We start from the raw sequence: 14,910 nt of genomic DNA, 5'->3' as shown, positions 1-14,910 counted from the left end.
TCCGCGAGTGGCCACGTTTGATCAAATTGAATGAATGGAAGGAAATACCGAGCTGGGCTCAATCCACGCTCTCGTTAATCTACTTAAGTAATTATGTATCTAAATTTTTAGCCCCATGATTGGTTATATGCGGCTTGCTGACCGTTTCCCATAGGCTCGTGTCTATGCTCCCATATCCCATCGTCCCAAGTTCGTTGTGCAGCGCCACCCATCAGCGACCAAGAGGACGAGCCACTTACAGTTAAGAGATGAATGCATTTTGCTTCAAATTGTCCAAAAACAACACGACACAGACCTGGAGAATACAAAAACTTCCGTCATGCATCGAAACCACACATACATTTGTGCGCAAAACCAAAACTTGCGCCATCAGACTTTGACATTTACAAACCAGGCCGCGTCTAGGGTAACCAAAGTATTGCTGACTCATCGCATTTGAGAACAAGCTATTCGACAACGGCTCGTGCATCTATCAGGTTGACATTTCATCTCATCATGGTGCCGTGTCAGCGACATCGAATGCCTGCAATATCATTCCTATCATCGAAACAGTTGTTAGCTACATTCAATTGATCCATCTCACTTTTCCATTTCGAACCTTCAGCAACGTGAAGGGTAGCACATCTCACTCCCCTCCGGAACCTGGCTTTCCTCCAACCCTCGTCAGTTGATGCGTCGAAGCATATAAAGCAGTCACCAACCCACGGGAGGCGGGCCGAGGGTGTTGTCCTCGAAATAAACGGGGCGCAGAGACACAAAGACCTTAGTTCTCCAACCGTTGGAGACATATATCCAAAGACACTCGCAGGCCGCAAAGCTACGGCCATGGCAGCAGACACCAAAGACTTTGACGTCGTCCGCATCGCTCGCAGCGACGGCGCAGACACAGGCCCGGGATATTGGCCCTCTACGAATACGGCCCCCAAAAGGACTGGAAAAGATGTAGCGGCGGCGGCAGTTGAAAAGACGCCCCGTGTGAAACCACAAATGACACGGCTGGCCGAAGACGATCCCCGGTTCATCGAGTGGCGCATCAAGCTGGGGATTCTGCTCAAGCAGGAACTCTCACCAAATCCCGACGGTGCGCAACACCTCCCCTACTCTTTAACCCCAGACAAGGAAAGGCTAACTAAAGACGTAGAAGGAAACCCGTGGTACGTACAGTTTCCCAGGGGATACTGGCTGTATGAAAAGTCCAAACATCTCTGGGTGTCAGGCTATCCCATCAAAACCAAGCTCTACAAGAGCCCGCAGGAATTCGGCGTCCACCTCATCTGGCTACTTTCTGCGTCCAGAGACTACAAGGACTGCTGCTGCGTACACTGTAATCTCCCCAATCCTGCGAAGCTTGCGGCGTCGGTGGAAGAAACACTCATCATCACACCCGGTGAGACGCCTATCCCCGTATCAGCAGCTACGGCGTCTGGCACCGGAGTCAAGTCCTCGTCCAATACACCAATGCCGGCTCCTGTCTCAGCTGCCGCGCAAAGAGTCACTCCCGTTCCGTTGCCTGCAATCCCAGGACAGCCTGGGCGGACTCCTCCCACCACGTCCGCAACACCAGCTACCAAACCGCCAACTTCGAAATCTACATCAACCAAGTCCACGAATCATTTAATAGTAGCTATACCCTCCCGGTCAAACTCCAACACACCACAGCCAACACCGCAACAACAGCAACAACAGCAACAACCTGTACCAAAACCAACACCACCACCGTCACAACAACAACAACAACCTCAACCGGTCCGCTGGTCCCTCTCAGGCTCGCTCCTTTTCCGCGCCGGCGAACTAACATGGTACCAAAACGGCAACACCTGGCGTCTCGGCATCGTTGCCTCACCCAGTCCCAACCCATCCTCCCCAACCCACACCATGCTGCCTCTCGGCCACGCCCTCGTTCCCCAACAAACCGTCACAAAACCCCAGTCCGACCTCCGCCCCTTCCACGCCTTCTCCGTCCCGCCCGTTGCCGTCGCAGAACTCAAAGACAAGCCATTCGACCAGATTCCCTGGGACGCCCTCTTCCACTCGGCGGCAAACGAGCCCCCCAAACGAGAACTCCTCGCCCTTGACGCCTCCAAACTTGCCGCCTCCCGCATTGACGCCTCCTATTCCCTCTGGTGTCCCCTCTCCGACGACCCCAACGCCGACACCCTCCCCTACTATGGCTGCTTCTTCGGCGCCGAACGAATCGAAATAGGCGACTGCCTGCGCATCAAGCCCGTTCCGTCAGAGCCCTCCGTGGGTGACGCGTCCATCATGGGCCTTCGGTACATATTCACCAAAAAGGAATACCCGGGCGCCGTCTTCTTCCGCGGAAACGTGTACCGGCTGGCCAAACCCGACTCGCCCCCGGCAAGCGTCGTTCCAGAGGACCAGCTCCCCGTTGCCTTGAGGGACGAGACATCGTGGCGTAATCAGCTTAACCCCGCCAACCCGCGGCGCTGGGTGCTGGTAAAGGAGAATCTCACGCTAAACGAGCAGCTCGTCAAGGGACGCTTTTACCCTTCTCATCGGCTGATGCCTATTCTGAACCCTGCGGGCTTCAATGCGGCCCTTGCGCAGGGAAAGGTGGATGAGCAGGTGCCGTACTTGAATAACCGGATGGACGGAGGCGTCGGCGGCCACATAGGCAGAAAGGCGAATAGGATGGACAGTCTGGGCGCTTCTGTGCCCCAGGGATCTATGATATCGCTGGAGCCTCTTATCAAGGAAGATGGGCTGCGGGTACAGGGGTAGTGTTGTCCGAAGACTTGTCTCGGTAGATAGGTCATTGGCCGCATGTGTCAGCAAGCTTTGTATTGGAGTTTACTGTCAAAGTGTGGCTGCAGATATCAATCTGGCTTGGTGTTAATTTATGTACAGAGAATATACTAATAAAAACGGTAGATCACTCCTTGCTCATGCTTTTTATGTACCCAAAATCCCACCCAGAACACACTGAGACTTGCCGGGGAAAAAAGTTCCTGTTCCGTGCCCGTTTCCCGCGCCGTTTCCCGCGTCTAAAAGTTCGGCACAATTGCCATTGGACAATAATCCTAGAGCCATTGAAATACAATATGGATAAAACAAAGTGCCGATGATTCCTGGGGTAGGGTACTCCAAGCTATCCATGTTAGGCCTTGTCGAAGCCACGTAAGATGCCTGCATTAAAAAAAAAGAAGAAGGGGAAGCCAAGTGTTGTCATCAAGGTCGTTGCTGTCGTTTCGAGCGTGATAATATACGAAGACTATTCGCCAGACTGCTTGTCGGACGTGCCCTGTCAAGGATACATCCTGCATAGTGCTGCAGCCCGGATAGTTGCCAAAATACCATGTCAGGTTGAGTCCTTTGCTCTCAGTCCATCCAATCTAGCCTGCAGCCTGCTGAGAACTTCCAGGTCGGGAGCAGGTTGCACTTTTCGTGGCAAGGCTCGAGGCGATTCGACAGATTTTTCCAAGCCGCACATTATGCAAGGAGTGCCATCCTCAGCTCCAGCAGGATATACCATCTCGCAAGAATGGCACTCAAACCGTGCATCAGAATCTGGTCCAAACGCATCACCGGGATAGCCGAATGGGTACTTGTCCTTTTTGGGCCTTGCAAGAGTGTTAGCAAATGTACATGTTTCAACAGACACGAGGCGGCAAGACTTACGGGTCCCTTGGGCAATCAGTACAACGGATATGGTTGCAGTTCTCACACTTTCTACTGCCAGTAGCAAATAACGTCTGGCATTCATGACACGTCCTCCTAACACGCTGTCGGGGTTTCCTGTGGACCAAATCCTGCCCTCCAGTCTTGCTTGGCCGTTTTAATTCTATTCGTTCGTCGCCCCAGAAATAGTCCGGCACAATTGGAGGATTTTCCTTGTTGGCCTTGAGCTCCGCCTCCAACTGCGCAAGATGGGCCAAATATCCAGCCTCACCTTCCTTGGGCGGGTGGCGGGGGCATTTCTCGCATCGAACGTGCTGACACATGGTACACTCATTGCCGGTTGTAAATGTCGTGTTGCACCGGTGGCAATTGCGCCGCACGCGCATCCGGATAGGTTTGTCCACTCGCAAAACCGTTTCCTTCGGAGAGTGGCTTAAAAAGTCGGATGATTCAATGACCAGCCCGAACTTTTCACCCATTTTCTTCGCACGCTCCTCTAAAATTTTCAGTTTGGGTACCGCGGAGGCAGGCGTTGATCCTTGGCTCGCATCTGATCGGGTGTCGTCCCGTGGAGAAGAAGGTGGTTGTGTGCTCGAGGCGGCAGCTTCCCGCTTGTCAGACTTGAATGCGTTCTTCACTTTGGAAATAACTCTCCCAACTCCCTTGCCATCTACATCCTGCCCCGGCATTGAAGTCGTTCCTGTACCGGGTTGACTCATTGCCAGCAAAAAGCAGGCGGTGGGAGTGCTATCGCCGGCCAGAACAGTTGGGCCGCTTGGTTTCTAGCTTGAGTCATGCAATGAGCTTGCGAGAGCTGCAGACTCGTTCAGAAAGTAGGCAACAAAGGCAAAGAAAGGGGTTGTGCTTCGGGCCTGACACTCTCTGGGTTCTGGATGCCGATTTTTGCCATAAAGCTGGGCGTGTGAGCCAAACGTAACCGTCGGCTTCTGTATAGTTGTGAAACCCTGAAGGGTCAAGACACAGCGATCCTGGGTTTCCTCTCTTTGCCTCTCTCACAAGCGCAAAAGGCTAAAAGTACCAGATGGCAGCAGAAGAAAGTGCTTGGAAAGGGGTTCGAAGGATCGGAGCAGGGGAGCAAGAGGGAGACAAGAAAGGACGAAAATGAAGCGTAAACTGAGGAGAGCGGCTTGTGGAGTGACGATGGCCACCCTGGGACCGAAAATCCCACCACAACGGAACGGACGAGGCGGCAGCTAGCTAGCGTGAAAATTGTCTCCAGTCAATAAACTGGACGTGTACTCCTGGCAAACAAACGCAACCACACAGACTAGAGAACTCTGCAGCTGCAGGAGCTGCATCGATTGCGCCGGTACTATGCATAAAGTGGCAATAGGCGCTGTGGTTGTGGTCCGTGGTGTGGAGTCGCATCATGAGCCCACGGAGCAGGGCGATACCGATGAGCGGGTTCCAGTGGGTTGGCGACCCAGCCTGCTGGCTGACCGGTTGCGTGGCTTTCTTTTTGGTTGTTGGTCGTTTGATGACGGGCGGCAGCGCCAGGGTCACGGAATGGTGGTGGGGAGAAGGAAAGAGAGCGGAGACCAATCTATGTTGTATCTGCCTGGAGAGAAGAAAGAGCCTGGCGTCCCAAGGCCAACGCCAAATCCCAAGCCAACAAGACCATCCGCGAGAGGCCTTCGCCTTTCCAGGAATGAGGAGCCTTGTCTGAGGGCGACGGCATACGACACCATCTGTTGCTCGCAGCGGCAGGGCCAAGCGTCTTGTCCAGCTGTGCCCTTCTGCGTCGTTACGCCATCGACGCCGTGCTTCATCTCTCCCATCGGCCGCCCTGGGAGAGCAGGGATGGACCCAACCAGAGCATCGGAGACGGACGCTGTCCGGGTGTGTGGGCCAGCCGTCTAGCTAGTACTCCGTACAATAGCTTGTCTTTGGGCCCGAGATTCTGGGATTCGATGTCTCGTGCCATTGGTACCGCTGGGACGGAGCTACTACTGCAGTCCTCTGCACAGAGTCGTCAACTGGTCCGAGAGGGATGTGCTGGCAAGCCCGCCAGGATCCATCAGGCCACCGGCCCAAACGCCCCATCTCTCATCTATTCGTTCAAGCAATATCAATGTATGTACTAGCCAGGTAGAGGGGGGATGCTGCTTTCCTGTCGTTGGTGGAGAGGGAGCAACCGACAGTCTGGTGCCAATAGCCTTTGCAGTCCCAGCCCGCAGCGGTGCATTGTCAGGATGCCGCAATTCATCCGGTTGTTGCTTTTGGACAGCCGAGACGGGGAGAGAGATGAGGGACGGGCAGCGATGCAGGGGGGCTGTCACGAACGATGCATGGCCTGCTCAACACATGGTGACTTGTAAAGCGACTCGTGAAGCTGTAGAGACATCTGCTGTACTGTAAGAAAGTCGCACAGTATGGGGGGCTAGCGAGAGCACCGTGTCGTATGCATTGTATGTATGTTTTTTTGCATCGTATGCGTAGAATACGGGATCCGTGATTGGAATGCATGAGAAATGTATGTGCTCAACGGTGAGAGGCGTCAAGCACAACATGCCAATGGTGTATTACGGCGGGCAGAAAGAAAAACCTGAGACGACAGACTTCAGCGCTGACGGCGGCCCTGGAGGTTAGTCGACGCCACCAGAAGCCATCGTCTGGACCGAAGGAAGGAGAACCCCAAATATTCTACTTAGTACGGAGCACCTTTGGCAGATGCTGCGTCGGGAGGTACCTACCTCTGGCGTACTTCAAAAATATAATTCCGTACCGTAGCTTACGACCCGCCTACGTGCGCTACTTTCCGGGTACTCCACACTCCCGTAGCGCTATACTCGGCTACGAAAACTCAAGCGCCATAGTGTAGTATCCTGTTACAGATGCGGAAGGAGCCATCCAGAGTCGGAGCTTGGTGCCTGCTCTTTTGCATCATTATTTCCTCAACGCCTCCATCTCATCAAACTCTGGACGCAAGCCATGTACGGAGTACTTGGTACGGAATTCGCTGACAGTTTAATCACTTGTCGCTTCGCTTCTTGTCTACCGCCGTTCAGGGCAGTCAGTCAACTTGAGATCAGACGGCCTGCATGTCCCTCAGCCAACACTAAAGCCTGTGTTTCATTACTCCGGGCCTCGTCAAATTTCATCAGGTTGCCTCGTGCTTCCAAATCTTCGACGCTCAAGCCGCCTTCTGGCCGATGGCTTTGTTCGCTCCTGGTGGTTGCCGACTCGAGGGACAAGCTTCGCAAACGAAATGGTTACCATTAGCAGGGCCAACGGAACCAAAGCCGCTTCCAATGCATCATTATTAATGCTATGGATTACGGAGTGCTCCGTACAGCTTGCCATATCCCCGCATAAGTCAGGACCGAACGACCGAGCGTCCGATCGCGCACAATTACTCCGTGCTCCGTGTTCTGCATGTATTCGTACCGAGTACGGAATACTAGTATTTCAGCACAGTACTCCGTACGGGTCGGGGATTAGGATTACGGGGTCCTGGGCAGACTCCACGTTGACGGGCTGGGGTGCCTGATGTCTCAACGACTGAAATAGCTCCCGACCACCACGCGATGCTGGGTGCCAAAATCTGATGTATCAATTCTCACCAGCAGGGCCCTACATTTCTCCTGCACCACAGCCTTTGGGCATGTGGCCCCATTGCCTCAATTGCCTCAATTGCATTGCCATGGTTGTGCATTATTACGGCGTGACTTTCGCATCCAGCTTCAAAAGGCCCGAACCGTTTGTCTGGACGTGGTCATGATGCAACATTGCGGGCGTGCCTCTCAAAACTTGCCTTGCAGCAATGTCTATTCCACCTCGGCCGGTTTCAACCGCTTTTATGGAAGATACAGAATGCCACATCCCTAGTAGTGGCCCATGATGTTTGAGTCGCTGACTGCCTTGTCGGTGGACGGATTTCACCTGGATACCACTGCGCCGGTGAGAACCTATTGCCGCCCAAAACGTACTCGGCGGGTGGCGCTGACGTACCGCGCTCTCGGCAATTTGCCTTGATAGCGGCAGGCGATTTGTCCAAACGAAAATTTGGTGTATTTTCCAGTCCTCAGTGGTATAAGTTAGATGTTGATTCGGGATGGACCACCACTTTGCTGCTAGTCCACAGGGTATTCATCAAATCCCGTCACGAAATGCTTCCGCCCGCTCCATCCCACGGCTGTCAGGGCGTGTCCTTACAGAATTCAAGGTTATTCACAAACACATTTTCCGACTGAAGAAGGAATAAATACCCCCGTATCGTTGGCTTGAGCAGCACCTGCAAGTCGATATCAAGAAAAGCCATGAGTTGCCGCGTCAAAGGTCCGTGGAGGCATGCAGGTCAGTAGAGTGCTGCGCCGAGTTATGAGATGCGACTGGGATCGGCCACAATCGACATATCATTGTCCCTTCCAAACATGGATAGCACGGACTTGGATGAAACCTGTCACTTCAGCCTTGATGCTTTGATCGTAATCCGTCCTCGACAAGCTCTGGCTTTGTATCCCGGAGAGTGCGTGCTGTTAGACCATAGGCAAACGGGAGTCCTCGTACACTGGACGTCAGCAGCTTCCTTCCCTTCTTCTGGACACAGCCGATGTTGCCATGTTATGCTTGTACTTGGTGCGGGCATTATTTGCCCTGTTTTTCCTTTGTTGGCTCTGGGAAGCTGTCCTTGACTCCCAGCTCCGCATACATTAATATCGTTCGTCAGTGACGCACAGGCAAGCAAATGCAACCCACCCACTGGGCAACATGCATGATCCAGGGAACAGGGAGGGCACTTTCCAGGTTTCTGAGCGGACGAACCTGACTCCAGCGACGGCACAGTGAAGAACAGGACCCACCAACTGGTGAATATGTCGTCACCGCGCTGCCATTGTGGCCCAGTCACCATCACTGACCAGAAAGTCGGAACACCAGTCTACTCCGTAGGCTCACGCACGAGGTCTGAGGCAGCATTTGCAGAGCAGAGAAAGTCTACCTGACAAGACCGCGGCAACTCAGTCTTCATGACCTCCGCACTAGAACCCTTGATTCATAGCTTTTTTTTTTGAGAGTGCTGGCTGGGTCAGTGCATTCCTATCGAGCCACAAGTAGTTCCCTCCACTTGTCTCTCGTGATTAAACAGCCAATCTACGCACCCTCTGCACGGTTGCATCTTGTGAGTTGAAAAATAAATAAATTGCAGCCTACTAAAGAGAACCAAGGCGCCAACGCACTATGGGGCCTTGACTATGCAATAACGCAACAGCTCATTCATGGGATAGGGTCCAGGAAGCTGGCAAAGTGGCGACCCGAAACCGGGATCCGGTTCCCAAGTCCCAACCAGGCGGTTCTCGTCCAAGACATTAGACATTTGGCCGGGTCTGGAGCTCCAGATAGACGACACACCCTGCACTCTCTCACACCGCCTAAAGGGCATATTCTTTATGTCTAACTTACTCGAGTGTCGGTGCTGAAAGCTTGACCGGTGTGTTCCGTTGCTGCGGACCGGCTGGCCAAGTAACACAAGGTGGCTGAAGCTTGGCAAAGAGATGCGAATATCTTCGGTACGGTATTCGCGATGATTGATAAGTATTTCCGCAACGACTTCATGATACCGGGGAACTCGGCTTCGTGGATCAATGGTATTTTGTCGTAGCCTGAGGATAATTCACTAAGACTACGATAATTAGTAGCTGACGATGAAAACAAAAAAAAAGGTAGCTCTGAGCAGCCAGGCAGCACAAAGAGTTTCATTCGTCTGTTGTCTCCCTGTCGCCCCAACAAGCCGTGCCACGACTTTCCAAGAGGCCATCAGTCTGACAGCGTTGATAATTTCATGCCTCCTGATACCGGACATCTGGGTGCCGATCCAGACCACATCTTAATGCCACATGGCAGGTGTTCTTTTTTATCTTGCAGGGATACCCTTACTTACACCACGCGCAACAAAACAAATGCGTGCGCCTGGCCTGTTAGCCCACACGATATCGAAGACTTAAGAATAGCCAGGCAGCCCATGTCTTCTGTATTTCACGGGAAATATTGATGTGCAGCCATACAAGCCATGGATCAGAATTAGCAGACGTGCCGCCAAGGGCGGGTTTAAAAAAGAGAGACACATGTCATAAGTACTGTAGAAATCCGGTACAACACTTGCCCGCGTCACAAGTAAGCCGATCGATGCGACATCCACGGCGTCAGTGTAGTGAGGGCCTTGGTACCAGGTAGGATAAGTACACACAGAGAGATAGATAGCATGGGGACTGCCAGAAACATGATTTCATTTGCTGTCTTAACGCGAGACAAAATTGGGCACGGAAGGGTAGCGAGAACTAACAAGAGGCGGTCAAGTCACGAGGGTTGTGATTTCAGTCGCAGATGCGCAGGGCATTCGCCTCGTCATAATACAGTAATGCCATGACGCTGATGTAAGAATGAATATAACCAGCAAAGCGGAGGGAGTGAAATATGGACCGTGGTGTATATTCGAACTGACATGCGTCGCGTTGGCGACGTGGGAACGTTGGATGTGGAGTTTAGAGAGCTTGCTCCATCGTTTGCCCCTTTTCGGAGTTACACCGGCAAAATAAGCACTTGCATTCGTGGTGTCAGGACAGTCGCGTCATGAGCAAGGCCATAGTACTTTTCTGCTTGACACAATTCTTGCTTATCGCGGCCCATCACGCACAAGACCATATCAATCATCCCGTTCAATTGGTTTTCATCTGTCAACTCTCTCCATCGCCTCCAAAGCTCCTGGTCGATTCTTTCCCACGGACTGTGCAAGACATCGTGCACAGCCAAAACACTCGTCGCACCTCTCTCTCCGCGCTTAGCTATATGCAACGACAGCCGTCCGAGTCCTCAGAACAGATTTGCCAGTCCAACAACACCCCAGCTCCAAGCTCATCCCCTCAGCATGGCTTTCTTCACCATGGGCCCAGCGACATCCGTCAAGTCCGCTCCGCAAGCTCTAGCTGTGGCTCACACAGCGCCTCGCCGCATTCTGTGTCGGACCTTGACCGTGAACCTCGCGATGCAGTCGATGCTGATAAGCTCGACGAGAAACTGCGTGGATTGAGTCTTCACGGGAAGCCCAAAACAAGTCGAAATCGCCCTATCACTGCCGGTCAGAGAGTTTCAGACTATGAAAACGCCCTTACGCCGCCTACTCCGAGGCAAGCTCTAGGGTTCAAGGTCATTCGACGCTCTGACTCATCTGATGGCCCTCAAATGACAGATTTCCCAAATGGTTAGTTTTTGCGTACTTGAGTTTTGTTTTCTCGACAGAAATGCTTGCTATCATGCGGCTACATCACATCCAGCAGAACAGCCATCCGCCAACGTATTCTTGCGCTAACCGCTAGCTGTTGCAGAGATCCTGACACACATATTATCACATCTGCATCCTGATTCCCATGCCGCCGTGGCTTTGGTGTCGAAACGTTTCTATGCGCTGGTAACGACTCCACATGCATGGCGCATGGCATTCATGCGATACTTCCCCGGGCATACGTGTTTGGATACAACATCTGCGAAAAGAACTGCCGATCTCTGGGCCGGGTCGACCTCTGATGTCGTGCGATCTGACATACGCTACTTTGGCCGCCTAACCCCTCTGGCCACTTGGCGGAGCGAGTACCTGTTTCGAACTCGGCTGATGAGAAGTTTGGCACGAGGCAAGCCTGGAAGTAGCTCCGGTGGTATTGGTGCTTCCGGAGGAGCAAACAAATCTTCCAAGCGTAGGAGTGCTGTCCTGACATACAATTCAAAGCTCCCATGGCTGGTTACCAATCTTCACGCCGTCTTCTCCAGCGGTAAGCGGCCCCCGCGCGCCATCCAGGGAGCTGGTGATCTTGGTGTTGCTACCATGGGCGATCCGACAAGTGGCAAGATTGAGAAATGGGGCCTTGAGGACCCATTCTCGGCTGCTCAGTTGGAAGAAGTGGTGCCCAATCTTGTTCCCTATGGTCTCGGAGACGGACCTGTCGCTGTCCCCAATGTCATGGATGTCAGTCAACCGTATGGTGTTATAGCTGGCGAAGGTTTCCCAGGCGGTCGCGCTCACTTTCGAGGCATCAATGAGTCCTGTGGTCGCTACCTTGGTGGTGACACTGGAGTAGTTGACACGTACCCAGATGTACCCAAGATTCCAGAAATGTCGGATGCCATTTGCAGTTTGTGGATTGCAAAGTCGCCGGCCGTCCCAGCCGCCACCCAGTCTATGTGCGGTATGTTGACGGGTTCTGCCTTGGGCGTTGTCACTGCCTACTCACTTGGAAGCGATCCTAATGGTCCACGATACGTCAATGGCGACATGACAGCCCGATGGGTTCTCAGCCCCGGCGTGCCAATCATTTCACTCAAGGTTGATGATAATTATAGTGTGAAGCGAAAGTTGTCGTTCAGAGTCTGGGCTGTAGCTCTTAATGCTTTAGGCGAAGTCTACTATTTGACAGAGAGCCCCGTGACTACACTCAGTCGCGGCAAGGGAAACGATGTCATTAGACATGCATGGCTTGCAGGTAGGACAGCATACTGGCACCTGGTAGAGTCGACTAGGCGCACTGCCAGACCGGATGAGTTGGACAAGAACGTGGTACGAGGAGCCTATACACCACGCTCACCATCAAATGACATGATCCTTAGCAAAGAGCAACTCGCAGCTGAAGCTCGCGAAATCGAAAAGTACCTTCGCTACAAGCCTTCTCACTTTCGCAAGGTATGCGAGGGCTGGGATATGAGACGAAGGCTCGAGGTTGATTTTGCCGGCGATGATGGCAAAGGGGCCGGAGAAGGCATTTTCGTGATTGACTGCGGACTTGCTGAGCAAACACCAGCTCGAGTCCTGCGGTACTGCCGGTCACTGGCTTCGCCCGTAGTGCAGCATGAACAGAATGTTCCAAAACGAGGCGATTCTACAGCAACCGCACAGATCAGACCACGACCATCGCTCTTTGGATCGACGGAAATGACTACGGCAATGGATTGTGCAACCCCGGAACCTCAATCGCCGCACCCGCCTCCCCCGACGCCCATGTCGCCGTTGCGTGAGTCTATAGCCAACCTGCACGACTGGGACTGTACTGCTTTTGCGCTCAAGGGCGGCCAACAGGCAGTCAATATCACCGCTAGCAGTTTAGACTGCTCGAGTCTCTCTCTTCTCACGCTCGGCGAGGACCCCTTGCACGTAGCAGGAGAATCTACTGCTGCACCTGGAGTTTTCACTGCAACTACGACTACCCCCACTAAGACATCAGTGGAGAAGGCTGAGCAGGCTGTTACAGAGATTCCGGGGCGTCGGGCCCGTCTCCTGGCCATTGGCACTGACACTGGAATTATCACGGTATGGAATGCTCGCGATGAAGTCGGACACCAAGCGGCACAGCCTCTGCGTGTTTTACACACGGATTCTCCCAAAATTTCGTGCCTTGCAGCGTCAGCGTTGTACTTGGTTCACGGAGGAAGTGATGGCCTCGTGCAAGCCTGGGATCCCCTTGCATCGACTTTTGAGCCTATCCGAACTCTCAATGCGCGATCCAATGGCCGTGTGCCGCGCCACATGATGACCATGAACCCAACGCTTCGGGAGGGAGACTATTCGGCAGTCGGTGCCATCTACCTAGATCCAGACCCAACGGTTCTGCGGGGCGTTGTGTCCTTTGGCGCATTTCTTCGGTACTGGACATACAGCTCAGCAAGTCACCCGACAGGCCGGAAGCGTCGAGCCAGACACTCCGATATCCACGGACGCATTGCCAGCCGCAGACTTGGTGGCACGGTCTCGGGGTACATTGCCGCAGAGGAAAGAGAGCTCCGTCGTGAAAATGAAGCCCGCGCCCGCGAGCAGGCGCACCTCCGTAAACGCTTTGGTGTTGGCGCTCTAGGCGACCTCACCGAAGAGGAGGCCCTTCGATACGCGGAAATGGTCTCCGAGGAGGCCTACCTCCAGGAAGAACAGCGTCGAGCTAGCGACTCTGCCGCTGACGCAAGTCTAGATACAGCATCATCCATTAGCGAAACCACGGTCGACATCATCACTCCGGACCCCAGCGTCACGGATGTGAGCCCTCCCATGGCCAGCGTGACCGACAATGATGAGAGCGAATTCGAGCAGCAAATCCAGCAAGCGATTCGGCTCTCGCTGCTGGAAGGCGTAAATGATCTCGGTCAATCTCCGCGTGGTAATTCTTCTAGCGATGCCCACTTTCCTATCCAAATCAGAGTCAAGACCAAGAAAGCCAAGGGGTCTCGTTCGACATCTACTTCGCCCGGACCAACGAGTCACACCCCCGTCAACGGGAGTCGATCCAATTTAAACACTGAAGACGAAGATCTTGCCTTGGCAATGAGTCTAAGTATGCAGGAGCAGCAGGAGGTAGGACTAGGTGTGCATGTCGGGAGTGAATTCCCACCCCTTGATACGGAGGGTGTTGGGAAGGGGAAGGGCATTAGTAGGCAGTAGATGGATATGGCTTGATTCAACGCATGGTGCTTAATTCAACATTGGCAGCTTTGTTTAAATTTACAGTTGTTGTTTTCCGCTCTACGACGTTGATTCCATTTGATATGCTTGTGTCTGCGGCCGGGATATTTCATGCTATGCATTGATGTGCTGCATACTACACGCGGGGAATACCAGTCTCTCGGAGTACTGGACGGGCGAACCCCGACGTCAATTTTAAAAATAGTACGGCGCCCCTTTTTCAGAGCAGAACACCGCCAAGGGAATTGATTCAGCCCCGCTGGCTCGAAAATCAAAAGTGCCGCAGGTCCATGACACTGCGTGCCTGGATGGGAATGGCGGAAAGGCAACTGTACAGAATCGCATGCCCGCAGGGTGAAACACGCGTTCAAGAAATGGCCATGGTGGATGGCGTACAGTCTCAACTGGGCGCGGTGAGAGGAAAGTCGCCGCCGCGCGTGTCAAGAATATAGAATCAAGACCTTGGATGGCGCTGTGCCCGGCCCGGCTGGGCATATTTTGGGGCCGATGCCGCGGTTTACATGAGTGAACGGCAGTTACACTCCAATTACGTTGGTCCCGTGGCGCCCCCTTTATATGTATGTACAACTGTTTGAGGGGCGCGTTGCGGCTCAGACTGACGGGATGCTTGTCTCAGGAGTCAGGACACGGGCGAGATGCGTGCACGGCTCATTGTTGTCTCAGCGCAAGTCCTTTTCAGAAATGACAAGCAACCCGAGTACCTGGTGTACTTGGTTGATATATTAGAGGTACAGGCTCATAGCCGTCCAGAATTATTCATACATAGACCAAACCAGTCCAATGGCCCAAGAGGGAGACGG

At 53.3% G+C, this 14,910-nt stretch overlaps 3 protein-coding genes across 3 annotated transcripts; 2 read left to right on the top strand and 1 right to left on the bottom strand.

The window, feature by feature from the left end:
- Positions 1 to 825: 825 nt before the first annotated feature.
- Positions 826 to 2,742, top strand: G6M90_00g006110 (uncharacterized protein; the record flags this gene model as incomplete). Its single annotated transcript, XM_014694410.1, has 2 exons — positions 826 to 1,081; positions 1,142 to 2,742. The coding sequence occupies 2 exons, from the start codon at positions 826 to 828 to the stop codon at positions 2,740 to 2,742; spliced, it is 1,857 nt and encodes a 618-aa protein (XP_014549896.1).
- A 577-nt stretch (positions 2,743 to 3,319) lies between these two features.
- G6M90_00g006100 (uncharacterized protein) lies at positions 3,320 to 4,358 on the bottom strand (the record flags this gene model as incomplete). Its single annotated transcript, XM_014694411.1, has 2 exons — positions 3,320 to 3,581; positions 3,640 to 4,358. The coding sequence occupies 2 exons, from the start codon at positions 4,356 to 4,358 to the stop codon at positions 3,320 to 3,322; spliced, it is 981 nt and encodes a 326-aa protein (XP_014549897.1).
- Positions 4,359 to 10,443: 6,085 nt separating this feature from the next.
- On the top strand, positions 10,444 to 14,068 carry G6M90_00g006090 (uncharacterized protein; the record flags this gene model as incomplete). Its single annotated transcript, XM_014694412.1, has 2 exons — positions 10,444 to 10,855; positions 10,980 to 14,068. The coding sequence occupies 2 exons, from the start codon at positions 10,444 to 10,446 to the stop codon at positions 14,066 to 14,068; spliced, it is 3,501 nt and encodes a 1,166-aa protein (XP_014549898.1).
- Positions 14,069 to 14,910: the final 842 nt, after the last annotated feature.

The sequence above is a fragment of the Metarhizium brunneum genome, chromosome 1 (genome assembly GCF_013426205.1).
Source record: "Metarhizium brunneum chromosome 1, complete sequence".
Lineage (NCBI taxonomy): Eukaryota > Fungi > Ascomycota > Sordariomycetes > Hypocreales > Clavicipitaceae > Metarhizium > Metarhizium brunneum.
The sequence above is the reverse complement of the archived record's forward strand: the minus strand, read 5'-3'. Positions and strand labels throughout refer to the sequence as shown.